General features: G+C 49.4%; 2 protein-coding genes across 5 annotated transcripts in view; one reads left to right on the forward strand and one right to left on the reverse strand.

Moving 5' to 3' along the window:
* LAMB3 (laminin subunit beta 3) overlaps window positions 1-15,170 on the reverse strand; it is a 65,426-nt gene extending 50,256 nt beyond the window's left edge. The window contains exon 1 of one of the 2 annotated variants that reach the window (XM_065698558.1): window positions 14,781-15,170. In XM_065698558.1, coding sequence (XP_065554630.1) covers window positions 14,781-14,783 — 3 coding nt within the window. In that variant the 5' untranslated portion in view covers window positions 14,784-15,170. The remainder of the gene's footprint in view (window positions 1-14,780) is intronic. The other variant, XM_065698554.1, reaches the window with a different exon arrangement.
* TRAF3IP3 (TRAF3 interacting protein 3) lies at window positions 1,581-16,175 on the forward strand. Of its 3 annotated transcripts, none has more exons than XM_065698560.1 (16): window positions 1,581-1,704; window positions 4,083-4,401; window positions 5,271-5,379; window positions 5,833-5,890; window positions 6,105-6,129; window positions 6,862-6,891; window positions 7,461-7,556; window positions 11,327-11,398; window positions 11,665-11,805; window positions 12,286-12,423; window positions 12,571-12,706; window positions 13,439-13,501; window positions 13,580-13,639; window positions 14,185-14,336; window positions 15,299-15,571; window positions 15,912-16,175. In XM_065698560.1, the coding sequence occupies exons 1-16, from the start codon at window positions 1,700-1,702 to the stop codon at window positions 15,993-15,995; spliced, it is 1,761 nt and encodes a 586-aa protein (XP_065554632.1). In that variant the 5' UTR covers window positions 1,581-1,699; the 3' UTR covers window positions 15,996-16,175. The 3 variants fall into 3 exon arrangements, with proteins under 3 accessions (XP_065554632.1, XP_065554633.1, XP_065554634.1); XM_065698561.1 differs by having other exon boundaries at window positions 4,086-4,401; XM_065698562.1 differs by having other exon boundaries at window positions 1,586-1,704; window positions 15,458-15,571.
* The last annotated feature ends 22 nt before the right edge of the window (window positions 16,176-16,197 follow it).

The following is a 16,197-nucleotide window of genomic DNA, read 5'->3' on the forward strand; positions in this document are numbered from 1 at the left end:
CATCAGGACAGCCCCATGCTGATGCACCCTGGCAACCTGAGACAGTTTTAGAGAATCCCAGACTGGCTTGGGCTGAAAGGACCTTAAAGCCCATCCAGCTCCAACCCCTGCCACGGGCAGGGACCCCTTCCACTGGAGCAGCTTGCTCCAAGCCCCTGTGTCCAACCTGGCCTTGAGCACTGCCAGGGATGGGGCAGCCACAGCTTCTCTGGGCACCCTGTGCCAGCGCCTCAGCACCCTCACAGGGAAGAGCTTCTGCCTAAGAGCTCAGCTCAATTACTTTTTCAGTATAAAACCGTTCCCTCCCTTGTCCTGTCCCTGCAGCCCCTTGACCAAAGCCCCTCTCCAGCTTTCCTGTTGGCCCCTTTAGGCACTGGAAGCTGCTCTAAGGTCAGCCTAGAGAAGGTTCCTAAGGGAGAACAACCCCAGTTCTCTCTGCCTTTCTAGGATACACCAGAAGTCAGTAACACACAGCATTAAAACATCCTTTTTAGTAGTGAACTCTTGGCTTTTTTTCTGACCAAGAGGCTTCTTTAGAGACGCTCCTGACAGCAGGATCTGCTGCCAGCATCCTGCTCACCAGCAGGTTTCCTGCTCAGCCTTCCCACACCAAGAGCCACAAAGGCAGTGGCGCTGAGCCACAGCCAGAATGAACAGCACAAAGCACCCAAACCCTCAGGAGCCTCTTTAAACCGTGACCTTTTTCTTGGTCATACATCCCTTCTAGGCTGGTCTTTGTAAAAATAAATCCTGTGTTACAAGATCTCTGCTTTTACTTTGTGTTCCTTTCCAAAGGCCACAGAGCCCTTATCAGCACCCAGCTGGTTAAACCCACCTCTCTGCATGATTTGCATTAACACAGCTTTCACTTCTCTAAAGACCTTAATCTTGATGAATTCCTGGCCATTGGTGACCTCTCCTCAGCTGCCCATACACACTTCTTTTCCTTTCCAATCTGCAAAAAGCCTTAAAATAATAGCATTACTGCACTTCCCCAAGCATGGATTTCTCTACCCCAAAGCAGCTTGGGGAGACTCAGTCACCAAACACCACAAGCAGCTCCATGAACCCACACCCAACCTGAGCCTGTTGGAGACCACTGCAGGGAGATGGCCCAAAAGACAACTGACCTCTGCTTAGAGAGAAGCTGGGGACATTGGGGTCCCAAGATAGCCCAAATCCCACTGCAAGCTTGGCCCCTGCGCCCCACAGCCGGGCTGTGAGCAGAGACAGGAACCGGGGCTCGGCTGCAACGTTTCCTGTTTTAGAGCAGAGAGCAGCAGAATGAGGTGGTTGGGAGAGAGATGGCAGTTGGAGCGTGTTCATGCCTGATAACACCCAGCTCTGCCGTGGACATTGAGGGGTAGGACAGGACCTTTGGGTCAGGTAAGTGCCCACAGCACCAGGGTGGTGAGGGATGAAGGGGAGCAGAAAACGCTGCGCTAAAGGCAGCGGCATGCACCTTTTTCTCCTCTTTTTGCCCCACTTTCAGCCTACACCATTGACACCAGGAGGCTGTAACATGAACCAGCAAGAAGCACTTTTTTGTTTCGGGTGGGTTTTTTTGGTTTCCCTTGAAGCAAGAAGAGTAACAGTTCGGAAAGCAAAGTGAAAGGACGTGTTTGAGGGTAATTTAGGGTAGCAGAAGGAGGAAATAAGAGTATTAGCTTGTCAAGAAGGCCTCAACAGTCTGCTCAGCATGGGGTGAGTAATGGACTGTGTGATTCTGTAAGCTTTACCGTGCTTGAAAGAGCATTTTTGGTTCACTGAGGCTATTACAAATTCTGCTCTTGCAATGCGCTGTGCCAGGCTGGGCAGCCCAGAGAGGTGGGAGAGGGACTGAGCTATTCCTGATGGGAAGAGCTGGATGAGCAGGGACCAAGGAGGACATCCGCGGTCAGGACTGAACATGCAATTGGGCCATTTCTAAAACTAAGAAAAATTGGTTGAAAAACTCTTTTACAGTGTCCTGAAGAGCTGGGAACAGTTTGGTTGTAGACATAGGCTCTGCCCCATGCTATGGGGCTCATACTCAGCTTCAAGGGAGCACATCACAGGGTGCTGGCATACACCCACCTTGGATTACTATGTGAAGCTGTTGCCAGACCTTGCCTTGGCTTCTGGGCCAGGGAAAGCATGTGTGCACCATGGGGAAAGGCCCTGGGTGGGCACAGTGGGACTGGTGTGGTACCGACACAAAAGCTGCATGGGAACAACCTGCTCAGCCTTTTTTACCTGCTTTCAACCTCTGAGAGCTGGGCTGGGTCAGCTGGAGAAGAGAAGGCTCCTGAAGGGGAGATCTTAGAGCAGCTCCAGTGCCTAAAGGGGCTGCAGGGAACCTGGAGAGGGGCTTTGGGCAAGGGCCTGTAGGGACAGGCCAAGGGGAATGGCTTGAACCTGATCACAGGCTCAGCCCTGGGATCACTGTCCTGGATGGGGGTTTGCAGACACCTTCCCAGCCCAGAGCAAGAGCTGAAGTACCCACAGTGAGAAACTGGCAACCAGCTTTGAGTACACCACAGTTAGCACAAGGACAATAAAAGGGATTATGGAGCAGGTTTTACACATTCTAAAAAGCACAGAGGTATTATACATTTAAATAAGAGTTACTTGTTCCCATTTTTCCCCCCCCATTAGACTCAACTATTTCCTTATTGCTTAAGACAGAGAGACACCAATGAAGTTTTGATGGTTTTGTTTTGACACTGAAGAATATTTGAGTTGTCAGAAACTAAACTGGGCTTTTTCCCCCTCCTTCCTACATTAATGGGATTTGCCAAATACAAGAAAAGCTCCAGACATGGTCACAGCAGCTCCCAGGAAGAGGCCCCCGGGGCTGAGCACCCTCTGAGCAATGTACATGGGATGTGCACAGGGATGATGAGCCCCTTTGCTGGCGGGGTGAGGGGACAGGAGAGTGGGACACAACTTTAGCTCGAGGGGAGGAAGGAAGAAGAGTGCTTGTGGGTAGCTATTGCTCAGCTCGGTATGACTAAAGTCCAGTAGAACACAATGCACTGGTGGCTTGCAACTGTGCGGAGAAGTCAGCAAGAGGGAGAAGGTTTCATATCTACACCCTGTGCGCACACGTAGATGGTTGCAACAGAGCTGGAATGGAGGAGCTCCTCTCTCAGGCCACAAAGTCCCCAGAAACAGAGGCAGAATTCATGCCTGAAGCAAACCACTCAGAAATACAAGGCAGCTTCTCAAGGGTTAAGTCACAAACCAGCACCTCTGTTCAGACCTATTAAAGAAAAAAAACCAACAAACTGGCAAAAGAAAGGCACACTTATGAGAAGTTCAGAGCAGAAACAGCAGCTATCAACAAGAGAAGAGAAGGCTCCTGAAGGGGAGACCTTAGAGCAGCTCCAGTGCCTGAAGGGGCTGCAGGGAACCTGGAGAGGGGCTTGGGACAAGGGCCTGTAGGGACAGGCCAAGGGGAATGGCTTGAACCTGCCCGAGGGGAGACTGAGATGAGCTCTTAGGCAGAAGCTCTTCCCTGTGAGGGTGCTGAGGCGCTGGCACAGGGTGCCCAGAGAAGCTGTGGCTGCCCCATCCCTGGCAGTGCTCAAGGCCAGGTTGGACACAGGGGCTTGGAGCAAGCTGCTCCAGTGGAAGGGGTCCCTGCCTGTGGCAGGGGTTGGAACTGGATGGGCTTTAAGGTCCCTTCAACACAAACAAATTATGATAAGATTCTATCACTCTTCCTGTGTTTCCACTATTTCCTTTAGGTTGGCTAAAGAACTGTAACAGCATACCCAATAGAATCAGTTTGAATAACAGGAATTTTATCAGGAAATAGATTCTCCAGAGGAAGCATCATTACTTGGAAGTGAGGCCTGAGGCTGCATTTGAAATCCTGTTCCTAGCATCCCCAGGACAGCACCCACTCAGAGGGGCAAGAACAGCACTATGTGTTAATACAGACAATGCATGCAAGTTCACAAGCAACAGATTTCTCCAGGAACTTCGCTTGCACCCGCTGCCTGAGGATTCCAGGATGAGCATCCCATACTTCACATGCATTTACTCCTAGGAATAATCAGTTTCCACTCAGATCATGACTTTCCCCTTGCTTTCAGCAGGACAGAGGACCCCGGAGCAGTCACAGACACCATGATCAACCAGCCCCAGAAGCCACGGCTGCAGCGCAGGCACGAGAGCTACGATGAGAAGTGTGAGCGGCGGCAGGAGACGCGGGAGAGCCTGCGGCGGCGGCACAACGTGACAGCGTGCCGCCACGTCAGGGCCGGGGCACCGGACCCGCTGCAGAGCCCCCGGCAAAGGGAGTTCCTGAGGAGGAGGAACGTGGTGGGTCATGCTGGAAGGACACCGCCGGGACAGCGCATCCCGCTGGATCCCTCTGCGCGGTTGGAGCCAAGACCATCCATCCTGCTCCAGGTAACGCGCTCTGTCTGCTCTGGGTAGCATGCACTACCAGCACCCACACATCGAAGCACATCCAAAAAGCAGGAATGCACAGACCAAAATGTGCATTTCCTAACAAGCTGTGGAGTTCAGCATGGATAAATGCTGTTGTCTCCCTCCCGCTCCTCTCCTGTTTTCCACACCGTGAACCAGATGGAGATGTTCTGCCATTCCTCCCAGCACAACCCCACCTCCTAACTGCCAGACTATAGCTTTGCACTTACATAAATTACTTTTACCCTCGAAAACTGAGCTCTAAACACCCGGCTTCCCTCCAGCACCTTCACTGTTAGCAGGAAGGATGCAGGAATGAGATTCCCTGGTACTCATTACCAACCCTGTGCTGCACAGCTAACAATGACCCAGAGGGCTCACTGCCCGAGTAACATCTACAGAAAAAGGCAACAAAAAACACCACAATCTTGGAGCCAAACAGATTTCCTTCTAAGTTCATAACCCATGCAAAATGAACAACTGCCCTGGTAGGCTACGAGTTCATCTTAGGGGCCTCACAATCCCCTGTGAGCAGAGGGAGTGGAACACAAGATGACTTCCACAGGCATGGCCTCAAGCTCCCTTTGTACCACAGGAGAGTTCAGAGCAATTACCTGCCTCCTGCAGGTCACTAAACCAGGAAGTTTTCTCCCACTTCCTCACAGAGCTCTGGAGCTGCTGGAGCCAGAGCAGCAGATCCTTATGATTTGCCATGGTTTCTTGGCATCTCCTTGATGCTCTTCACCCAGTCACCGCAGGTACAAACACTGACCTGCCCGCAGCTCCTTCCCCTCCATTCCTCACAGCCCGTTCTGCAGATGCTGACTCGAGCTGCTCTCTCATTCCAGCACCCATGGAGCTGCCCCACGTTCCCCCCTGCACTCTCCCCGCTCAGCCTCAGCATCCCCTGCAGCACTTCAGCAGAAGCCATCCCCAGGCGAGGTGTGAACACCCAAGGTAGGTGAAGGGTGCTTGTGTTTCCCTCCCACATCTCCATCAAGTGATTTGGGATGCTATTCTCTAACCCAAGCTCCCCTGCCAGCAGCCCCACTCCTGCACAGGGTTTTACCACCCCAATCAGAGTTTTCCTGCAGGTGCAGGAATATTCCTCCTGCAGAAGGATAAAACAGGCCACAGCTATCAGCACCCTATGGCTTCCCTGTGAGTGCCCCAGAGTACCCAGGGGCCTAGGGGATAACTTCAGTCTGCAGCATCACTTCACTTCCACCTCTCCATCCATCTGAGCAGGACTCTCCTCTGGTCCCTATTGAGTTGCATTACTGGATAGTGTTTAAACAGCAGCTCTCCACTCTAGAAGCAATGCCATTTGAGATGGACACCCAAACAGAAGAATTTCACAGCCCCTCAGGCAGGGGGGATCGTTCACATCCTCTCACTTTGCTTTCACAGGGACACAGACCCTTACAAACCCAAGGGCAGGAGCAAAAGACTCAAGCCAACAGACAGAGTAAGCTGGCCCTCCCCTCTCTCCCTCCCAGGGCTGGGGATTCAGATACCTGCAGAGCAGCAGCTTCCAAGGCTCAAACATGTTTAACCTCAGCACAAGCTTCACTGTGCAAATACCAACACTCTGCTCGGAGCAGCTGGTGCCCAAAGCCACTGACTGCTACAGACCCCACCACCATGCTCACCTCAGTAACATGCTCTCTTTTTTATTTCAGTTGTGGGATAGCAGTTTTAAATAAGGTAAGAAAAACACAGGGACTTCTGTCCCATGGATATCATAAAATCATGGAATGGTTTGGGTTGGAAGGGACCTTAAAGCTCATCCAGTTCCAGCCCCTGTCACAGGCAGGGACCCCTTCCACTGGAGCAGCTTGCTCCAAGCCCCTGTGTCCAACCTGGCCTTGAGCACTGCCAGGGATGGGGCAGCCACAGCTTCTCTGGGCACCCTGTACCAGCGCCTCAGCACCCTCACAGGGAAGAGCTTCTGCCTAAGAGCTCAGCTCAGTCTCCCCTCGGGCAGGTTCAAGCCATTCCCCTTGGCCTGTCCCTACAGGCCCTTGTCCCAAGCCCCTCTCCAGGTTTCCTGCAGCCCCTTTAGGCACTGGAGCTGCTCTCAGGTCTCCCCTTCAGGAGCCTTCTCTTCTCCAGGCTGCCCCAGCCCAGCTCTCTGAGCCTGGCTCCAGAGCAGAGCTGCTCCAGCCCTCACAGCATCTCCATGGTATCTCTTAGTCTCATTCAGTAGCAGCCCAGATTTGACACATGACATGGCAAAGATGCCACAACTCCAATGCTGTAAACTGCAAAAACCAGTTACTTCCATGGGAAAAACCAAACAACTGCAGCCCAGCAGGCTCCTCCAGGCCATTAGCTTCAGTTCGATTCCAAAATACTTGGATTTTGGAGCCAGTTCATAAAGTGTTTATAAACAGAAACAAACCCACTGTTTTCAAACACTTGCCCTTTCTCTTTCAGGAAATGGTGCAGTTATCCAACTACCTCAAGGTAGGTACCAAATATTGTGAATTGCCCACAGAGAAAGCAGGACTTTGGGAACCACCGAATCAACCAGGTTGGAGAAGACCTTTACCATCATCAAGTCCAACCATTCCCCAGCACTGCCAAGGCCACCACTAACCCATGGCACTGAGGGCCTCATCTACATGTGTTTTGAACAGTATCATTACTGAATCATAGAATGGTTTGGGTTGGAAATGACCTTAAGAACATCTAGTCCTAACCCCCTGCCATGGGACACCTCACACTAGATCATGTTGCCCAAGGGTCTGTTCAACCTGAGCTTTAACACTGCCAGGGATGGAGCACTTACCTGTTCCAGCACCTCACCACCCTTACAGTAAAGGGCTTCTTCCTTATCTCCAACCTGAACTTCCTCTGTTTCAGTTTGAACCCATCACCCCTTGTCCTATCGCCACAGTCCCTGATGAAGAGTCCCTCAATGAATGAAAGGGTGCTGCCTGCCAAACTTTAACATGGCCAAGAAGCCCTACACATAAGCCACAGCACACCAAGACCTGTCTGTCCCCACTGACCAGCTCTCCCCTTCCCCATAGGAGGCCCTGCACCGCGAGCTGCTGCTCAAGCAGAAGATGGTGATTTTGCAGGAGCTTTTCTCCACATTGCTGCAAGCATCAGAAAAGTCCTGGCAGGTACCAGAGAGCTGCAGGAGGCTCCTGCTGGGCCATGGGTGGGACTGGGTTTGCATGTAGCAGCACGAGCACCCCATGGGGCTCCCTTTCTATCTGTAGCTCTGCCCAGCTCCAGTGCTTTACAGGTTTAACAGGCAATGCTGTCACCCAGCAAACAAGACATCATATGGAGCTGTTCCCCTGCAAGTAGCTGCTTGTCCTGCCTCTTTCCTTGCTGTCATCTCTCTTCTCAGGGAGGGCTGAACACAAAACAAAGTTAGGGCATCACTTGGCCTCACATTTCCCCCCCCTTTTGTGCCCCAAGAGACTTATAAAACACACTTTGCAGATCAACAGGAAGCATAAAACCCTTTCCTTCTGCAAGGTTTTAGGGGGTTTTATATTTGCCTTTCCTGCTTTTTCTTAAATAAAAAGCAATCAGAAGTGTGTAAATAGGTAAAAAAAAAAATGGAATAAACCCAAACCACCATCTCGCACCAAATTTTCATCTCTAGTCAAAACAACTTGCAATCATTTTGAACCATTTTGGTTTTTTTTTTTTGGCCAAAATAAAAGTTTCAGATGCACCACAGTGATGAACTCAAGTGCTGGCAAACGCTGCATTGGATGGGGGAAAAAACCCAGGATGCTGCTTAATCTGGGATCACAACAGCTAACCCCCACCCCCCCCCCCATCCATTCCACCCAGCTCCCAGCTATCCAGCCTGCTCCTCACAAGGATGTGTGGGGATATCCTCCATCCCACCACTGCCCTGCTTCCTTCAGGGATATATTCTGGGCCCCAGACACAGATTGGAGGACCCAGCACCACAATGGGGGCACAATGGGTGAATCATGGCTCTGCAACAAACCATTTCCTCACAGCTCAAACAAAACCTATGGGCAGCAGTGAACCAGCACCCAGATTTATTTCTTATCAGGAGGTAAAATTAAAGTGATGCATTTTATGCAATGTATGAAGCCTTTAAAACAGGGTTATTTAATCAAATATGAATTTACAGTTCACTGCACCTTTAAAAAAGTGCTTTGAAAGTCCTGTTGGGGCAGAAAAGCAAGTGATTGGGTGAGACGGTCTAAAACCCCCTTGTGTTAGACATGCTGTGGTTAGAAACTTCCGCCTTCGCTTGCTGCTTCAAATATAATATGAGCAGGAAAAAGCATCCTGACACTCAGCAGGACGTAGCCATGAAACCTCAGATTAGAAAGAGGTGGGTGCACTTTGCTTCTTGCTATCTCTGCTGCACAACAGAGGCTTTGCTGCTGCCTCTCCCTTTCAGCCTTCCACCAGGCTAAAAATTACCTTGCTGCTGGCACAGGAGCCAAAAGCAAGGCAGATGCTGGAGGTAGTCCAGGGGAGGTACAGGGAGAGGGTGGAGGCAAGGTGTTTCTCCAGGAGAGCTGGCAAAGGGAGGTATGGACAATGCTGTGCAGTGGAAGTCATAGAATCACACAAAGGTTTAGGTTAGAAGGGCCCTTAAAGCTCCTCCAGCTCCAACCCCTGCCACGGGCAGGGACCCCTTCCACTGGAGCAGCTTGCTCCAAGCCCCTGTGTCCAACCTGGCCTTGAGCACTGCCAGGGATGGGGCAGCCACAGCTTCTCTGGGCACCCTGTGCCAGTGCCTCAGCACCCTCACAGGGAAGAGCTTCTGCCTAAGAGCTCAGCTCAGTCTCCTCTCTGGCAGCTTAAAGCCATTCCCCCTTGAAAGAGCCACAAAGTCACTTCTGAAGTGCTGCTCATGCCTGTGGGTGCTTCTGGCTCAATGGAGCAAGTGAATGCTCTGCAGAAGAATGGGGATGCCGTTAAACTGAAGGGATAAAGCATTTAGTTCCTCCTGCCTCCTACAATTTTACTTCTAGGTTAAGACCTTCCTACCACAGGTCTGTATCTTAAATCTGTTGTAAAACTTGCTGTTGATTCAAGAATGCTGCCAGATGAAAGAAGCTAAGCCTCAGTTCTGATTATTAAAAGTAATTCATTTTAAGTAGTTCTCTTCTTGAAAATTACTACTTTAATACATTTTTTCCCCTTCCTGACCTCTGAAGTTGAACCTGACTTACTTTTGGATGTACTCTGAAGTTCTGCAGAGTTTATGCTCTTTGTCATTTCCAGTGCATTATTACTACTGCTACTGCTATATGCACTCGATTGTCTAGCACAAGCATTGTGCTCAGGCAAACTGGAAGCCTTCCAGAAACAGCATTTATTATTATTGATTTACACCAGCTACCTAAAATAAGGGAAGGAGCAGAGAATTCACTGATCACAAGACAACCAAAATCAGTTTAAAATAGTCATATGGCAATACTTAAATGACAGCAGTAGAGTTTGGGAGAGGCTTTGGAGCTGCCTATTCAGGTAACCTCAAACTCTCTAAAGAAGAAGGCTACAGAGGATTCAAATATAGTATTTGCAAGACTATTTTAAGCATGCTAACCCTAACCCTGTCCTCTTCCTGGCTCTCGGTGGGTATTTTTGGGCTTAGTTTTGGTTAGTTTGGGTGGGGGTTTGTTGGTGTTTGGATTTGAAAGCAGCCCCTTTCATGTAGGTAATCCTCAACACAGGCTTCACCACGATTTGATCACATAACTTTTCTGGTCAGAAGCATCATTTCTTATTCCTCCCACACTCACTCACCCCACACTGCCATGCTGTTCTGGTAGCAGCCCTGACAAACAACTTATTCCATGTAGGGAAATCTTTAGGTTCTTTTCCCCAATTTATAAGCTGTATCTCCATGAAAGGAGTTTGCCAACACATTTCTGCTGTGAAGCATAGGAAAGGCCCAGCTCTGTGCTGCCTTGCACTTTCCATGGTCATTCACATCTGTGCACAAGAGCCATAAGGCCTCCATCCTCCAACCAGATAGAATAAAATACAATAAACTGCAGAGGAAAATTAGGCACACTATCTCACTTATAAAAATGCTTTTTAAAATCTCACCTACTTTCTGAGAAGATAAAGCCTTTCGTTCTTTGTACCAACAACTCAACTGGGAAGATTAGTTGGGATTAGACCGTGTACACCTAACCCAGTGCTAAAATACCAGAGAATCTGGTTTTGCTTGGGTCTAACAGCTATTCCTGTAACATCAAGGAGTTGCTTTTCAGAGGTTTGACTTCAAACAGCAGTAAGCAGAGAAGATAGCAGCATTCTCAGTATCGGTGGTGGAAAACCAGCCCACGTGAACTCTTTGGTGGAAAATGTATCTCAATTTGCATGCAGGCTGGTTTCATGAAACAAAAGTCTGACTAACACTGAGAGGAGATTATAATGAGAGAAATGAATCACTGTTGCCCTCTGTCCCCCTGCCCAACTGCCAGATGTTGCAACACAGACCCAGCCTATTTCCTAAGGGAACCAACAAGGCAAGACCATAGCACCAGCTGGAACTTGAGGGAAGGAGTGTTGCAGGGAGGAGCCATCAGCCAGGTACAGGGCTATACAAGGGGACAGGCAGTTGTGCTCTGTCAGACCCATCCAGACTAACCTGAAATCCCCTTGCTCTTCTCATCTCACTGCAAGCAGCTGCACTCAGTAACCAGCAGAACTGCCTCGGGAGTGTTCTTCTATACATAAAAGTTTTACTTCCCCCATATCCCGTTTATTCTGAGATGGTGAAGGCTTGTTTGAACTCTAAGCATTGAAGAGACTTTAGAAACAATGTTATAGATGAAGGAAGAAAGTGAATCAAAACACAAGCTAACAAACCACGGGGGGCATATTGTATAGTCCATGATTCCACATATCAGCTCACCTATTTCTTCCCCAGGGTCAGCTGAACGAAGACAAACTGAAGTGCAAACTAAGGGCGCTTGAAAATCAGCTGCAGGCTTGCACCCAGGTAACATCTGATTCACTGAGAAACAAACATGGGTGAAGAAAGGCTTGAAAAGAGAACACCCAAGCATGTGATGAAGTCAGGTCTCAGTTTCTAGAGCAATCTGATTAGATACAGATCTGAAAGTGATTTGTCCTCTTTGCCAAAGCAATGCTTCACAGCAAATCAGCAGCAGCTTTTACACTCTGGATTTACTAACACTCAGGCTTAACAAGACTAGAGGTAAGTCAGGTAAGACCCCTTCAAGCACTTCACTTCTTCCTTTGAAGAGTTACTCAAAGGAGTGTGTGAAGAAGATCCTGATAGACATGGAGGACCAGAAGCAAACCTATGAGGAGAAGGCCAAAGAGGCTCTTCAGAAGATGCTGGAGGACAAACTGCAGACTGAACAGCAGCTGCAAAACTCTGAGGTAAGCAACACTGTTTACACCTAGGTTTGCTTTAATCTAGTCCAACCGCGATGCACAGCCCTCCCATTCTGCTCTGCACTCACAGAGGGAACAAGCCACGCACACATCCAGGGACCTCAGGGCTTCAGGGACATCTTTTCTGGAGCTGCTCTATAATATGACAACAGATTTCCCCAAACTTCCTTTGACACACAGGATAACTGGAATTGTCAGAAAACACAAGTAAATCATCTCCCAAGTATTACCAGGCTTAAAAACACCCAGCACCACAACCAAGCCTCTGCCCAGGTTCACTCTGCCCATCAGATGGCATCAGCCCCACACAGGTTATTACAACCATCACAGTACAGGCAGAGGCAGTGCTGCCCCAGCCCCACACAGCTCACATGAGCACCTGCAGGTGTCATTCAGGGCAGCCTGGCATGGTCCCACCACACCACCAGTCACAGCCCACCCGTGGGTCCTTGCTCTCCTCCCTAGAGAAGCCTGGCAGCAACGAGAGAGGACCTTGCCTTCTGGAAGGAGCACTACACCACTCTCAAAGCTGAATTGACCCAGATGACCACGGCACACACTGAGCTTGAAAACAGCTTCCACATTCTGCAGAGCAAACTTCAGGTACGTCAATTCCCCACAGGAACAGCATCCAGTCCACTGGGAGCCCACAGGTTGAGGTCTCTGAATAATAAACCCCTGTTGATGAAGCACAGTGGTCACACATTCAACTCGAAGCTGAGCTGATGCTGGGGCTGTTCTCACCTGCAGCAAGCAGATGCACAGAACGAGCAGCTCCACCAGGCCCTGTGCAGGCTGCAGAGCGAGCACTCTGCCCTCCACCAGCAAGCCAGCACCCTGCAGGAGGACAATGACCTGAAGGCTGAGCACATCCGTGCCATCAAAGGTATCATATGTGCAGGGGAATGGTAGGGGGGGTCTGTCCTCCAGGTGAATATAAGGAGGGAGGGTACAAAGAAAACACTCTTAAAAACCTGCTCCTTAAAGCCAAGCACATGCACTTGCAAAAGGCTCACTCTCTGTGCTGTGCTTGCCATGAAACCTTCTGGTTTCCAAAGGGCTCCTAAAGTCATTTCCAACTAGATTAAAAGCCTTAAGTGACTTTTCTAGAAGAAAGGGTGGAACAGGAGACCTGAAAACAGAAAAATCTCAGGGTCCTCAGCTTTGATGAGGACTTTTGCATCCTTGTTAGACGCATCAAACACAGTGAGGAAAGCCTCCCTGGGTTACTGTCTGAGGAGCTGCTGTGTGGCAGTGGATGTTATCAGCGTATAAATACATGCCAGTAGTGTCCTAAAGCACTAATTCAGATAGAGACAAGGAAACGCACATTCTTCAAGTGGCTATTTTAAAGCCTAACTAAGGAAGAGTAAATGGGTGGCGGCTCTGTTTTCATAACAGGTCTCAAACAGCCTTAAAATAAACTGTAAGTTAATAGAGGCACACTAGAAAAAACTGCCAAAACTCAAAGAGCACTTCAGAGCTAAAAAATCACATCCCCTCAGAGAAGAGCTCAACAACATCCCCCCCGCACATGTGGAAAAGGGGAAAGTTGCCATCCTTGCATAAAGATGCAGAGTTTTACATCAGCCTCGATTCCCTTTTACCACTATTTCAGATAAACTGCAAGAAGAACAAAACCAGAGGGTAAAGCTGGATGCGACAGTCAGCCATTTGCACAGTAAGTAACACGAACACACATAAAGCAACCCAAAGCATCAGTGCTGGGGATTGTAACACTGACTTTCTACATTCACAGACTTGATAGAGAACCAGACCAACAAACAGAAGACCCAGGAGGCAATGGCACAAAGGAAAGGTCAGCAAACTTTGTAACTCCCACCTAGCCCTGCTCACACTGGACACAGGAATGTTAGACCTGACTCTAGGAGAAGTCCACACTGTGTTAGAATAAAGGATTATTTTAAGGCTGCACAAACTAAGTTATTACATTTTTCTAGTTAACATTAAACCCTAAGTGTACTTATGATGGCAAACACTTGTAAAAATAAATGGATTTCACTGCAAATTCTACTTCAGTGGCTATGCCATTTTTTCCCCCCAAACCAAAATATATTCCTGTTTAGAACTGCAACTACAGTTGTACTTGGAGAAAAAAAAAAAAAAGTAATAAAAGGCATTTTAACTCTCCCTCCCTTTCTGGCAACTACTTAGAAACCCCTGTAAAGATGAGTAACTTATTGCTACTGCAGAGGCAGGCCTATGATAACTCAGCCAGCTCCTGTGTCCTCTGCTGTGTGTGTAGCACACAAATATTACCTTTAAACTACACTGAGTAAACAAGCTCTAAAGCAAACTGAAAACCTGGAGCTGTTTCTCACCAGAAGCCTGACTGTTTTCTAGACCAGGTTTCCACCACGCAGACCCCACCTCTCACTCCTGACAAGGAGAGACAAAAAGCTCTGTTAGAGCACCCCGAGGAGGAGTGGGGAGAAGAAAGCCTGAAGGATGAGATGGAGAAAAAGACATTCCAGCTTACAGCGAAGGAGAATGAGGTGAGGAAGTCGCTGAACCACAGATGCCGGTGTAGGCACTCCAGCAGCAGCACAAGGCACCAAAGCTCTTGGAAGTTGGGAACCTCCTGTAAGGATTATCTCCAATTTTTTTATCCTGATACCAGCATTACCTAAACCCCCAATGCAGCCTCTGCAAGCCCTCTCCATGCAAACTCATAGACAGGAGAGTCTCAGCCTCAGAAAAGCCAAAGCCACACTTTCAGAGCTGAAACCCTGAGCACAAAGAAGGCAAGAAGGAAAAGGCTTGCACATAACAAAGCCAACAAAACCAACGTCCTTGCAACTGGGACCCAAAACTTCAAAGCTTTCTAACCTCTTACATGGTGTTTCCCATCAAACCATGTCCCCTGCCAACAACAGCCCCACAGCTCTTACAGCAGCAATCAGATAGCAAGGACTTACAAAAAAGGATTTATAACTTACCATTGCAGAGCTTGCAGCCACACAGGAAAGGAGCTTGTCCTACTAACTCAGGCCAATGAGTGCACCACCACCATCAGGCATCACCTGGAGGAGGGTTTTATGAAGCACAATCACAGCTAAAAGGGAACAGCTGGGGAGAGACTCCATTACCCCTCCCTTTGGCTCCTGCAGCCTCTTCTGCTAATGCACTGCTCATCAGGAAGGTGGCAGGGTTGTCCAGGTCAGAAGGTGCTCCCTGGGTTTTGGGGTTATGCAGCACAACCTGTCCCATGTTTCATGGAGTTTAAAGGACTTTGTAATTGCTCTTGCAGTCAGTGAAACGTAGAATGAATTTCAGCAGGAGAGGCAAATGCTGCCATGAGTGTGCACTCCTTCCTGACCCACATCCATAGTCACGAAAATAACTGCTGCTTGTCTCTCCCATGTTGGTGTGAAAGATGGCAGCAAAGTCCAGATGGCAACAGGCTGTGGCATCACCACATTCCCAGTAACGCTGAGATCTGCTCTGTCCCCTACAGGTGCATACGGACACACAGGTAGCAGGAGGGAAAGTCCCCCATCACCGCAGTGCCCACGCACGGGCGAAGCGCTGCAGCCTCTGCGGGAGCCCTGCTGCTGTCGGGGGGTACGGAAGAGAGGGGATCCCTCCTGCTAACGGCCCCTTGCTGTGCTTGCAGTGCATGGAGCTGCGCTCGGAGCTGGAGGCCCTGAGCGAGGAATACCGCTCCTGCCTGACCAGGCTGCGCCAGTGCCGGGATGAGCTCAACCACTTCCAGAGCAAGCAGGCGAAGGTGCGAGATGCTCTTCACCCCGATTCCCAATTCTTTTGGACCAGGACTGCAGACTGGTCTGCAAAAATCATAGAATCCCAATCTGGTTTCTGTTGGAATGTTGGAACTTCTGCCTAAGAGCTCATCTCAGTCTCCCCTCTGGCAGGTTAAAGCCACTCCCCCTTGTCCTGTCCCTACAGGCCCTTGTAAATGTCTTTCTCCAGGTTTCTTGTAGGCCTCTTTAGGTATCAGAAGGCTGCTCTAAAGTCCCAGATAAATATCCCCATTTTGACATGTTTGCTAGGGATAAGAAGTTTCTTCTCCCCATCAATTTCCTTGTAACACTTGCTTCTCCTCGCAGCGACGGCGCGGTCACTGGGTCCCTCTCCTGGTGGCAGTGGTAACAATGGCCATAGCCTCCTTCCTTGCAAGTTACAGACCATGAGGGACCTTCTCGATGAGGGACTTCACCGCAGGAACTGACTTCTTCACCACCAGTAACATTCCCTTGCCACAGCACACCTTCTGCTGCTTCTTACTTGTGTGTTTAGTGTCTATGGAAGCTTCATTCCACACTCCTCACCCCAAACTCCTGCAGCTCCAATAAAGGCTGGAGATCCCCCTTGCCTTGGCTGGTTTGATTGCTT

This window comes from Lathamus discolor, chromosome 19, assembly GCF_037157495.1.
Source record: "Lathamus discolor isolate bLatDis1 chromosome 19, bLatDis1.hap1, whole genome shotgun sequence".
NCBI lineage: Eukaryota > Metazoa > Chordata > Aves > Psittaciformes > Psittacidae > Lathamus > Lathamus discolor.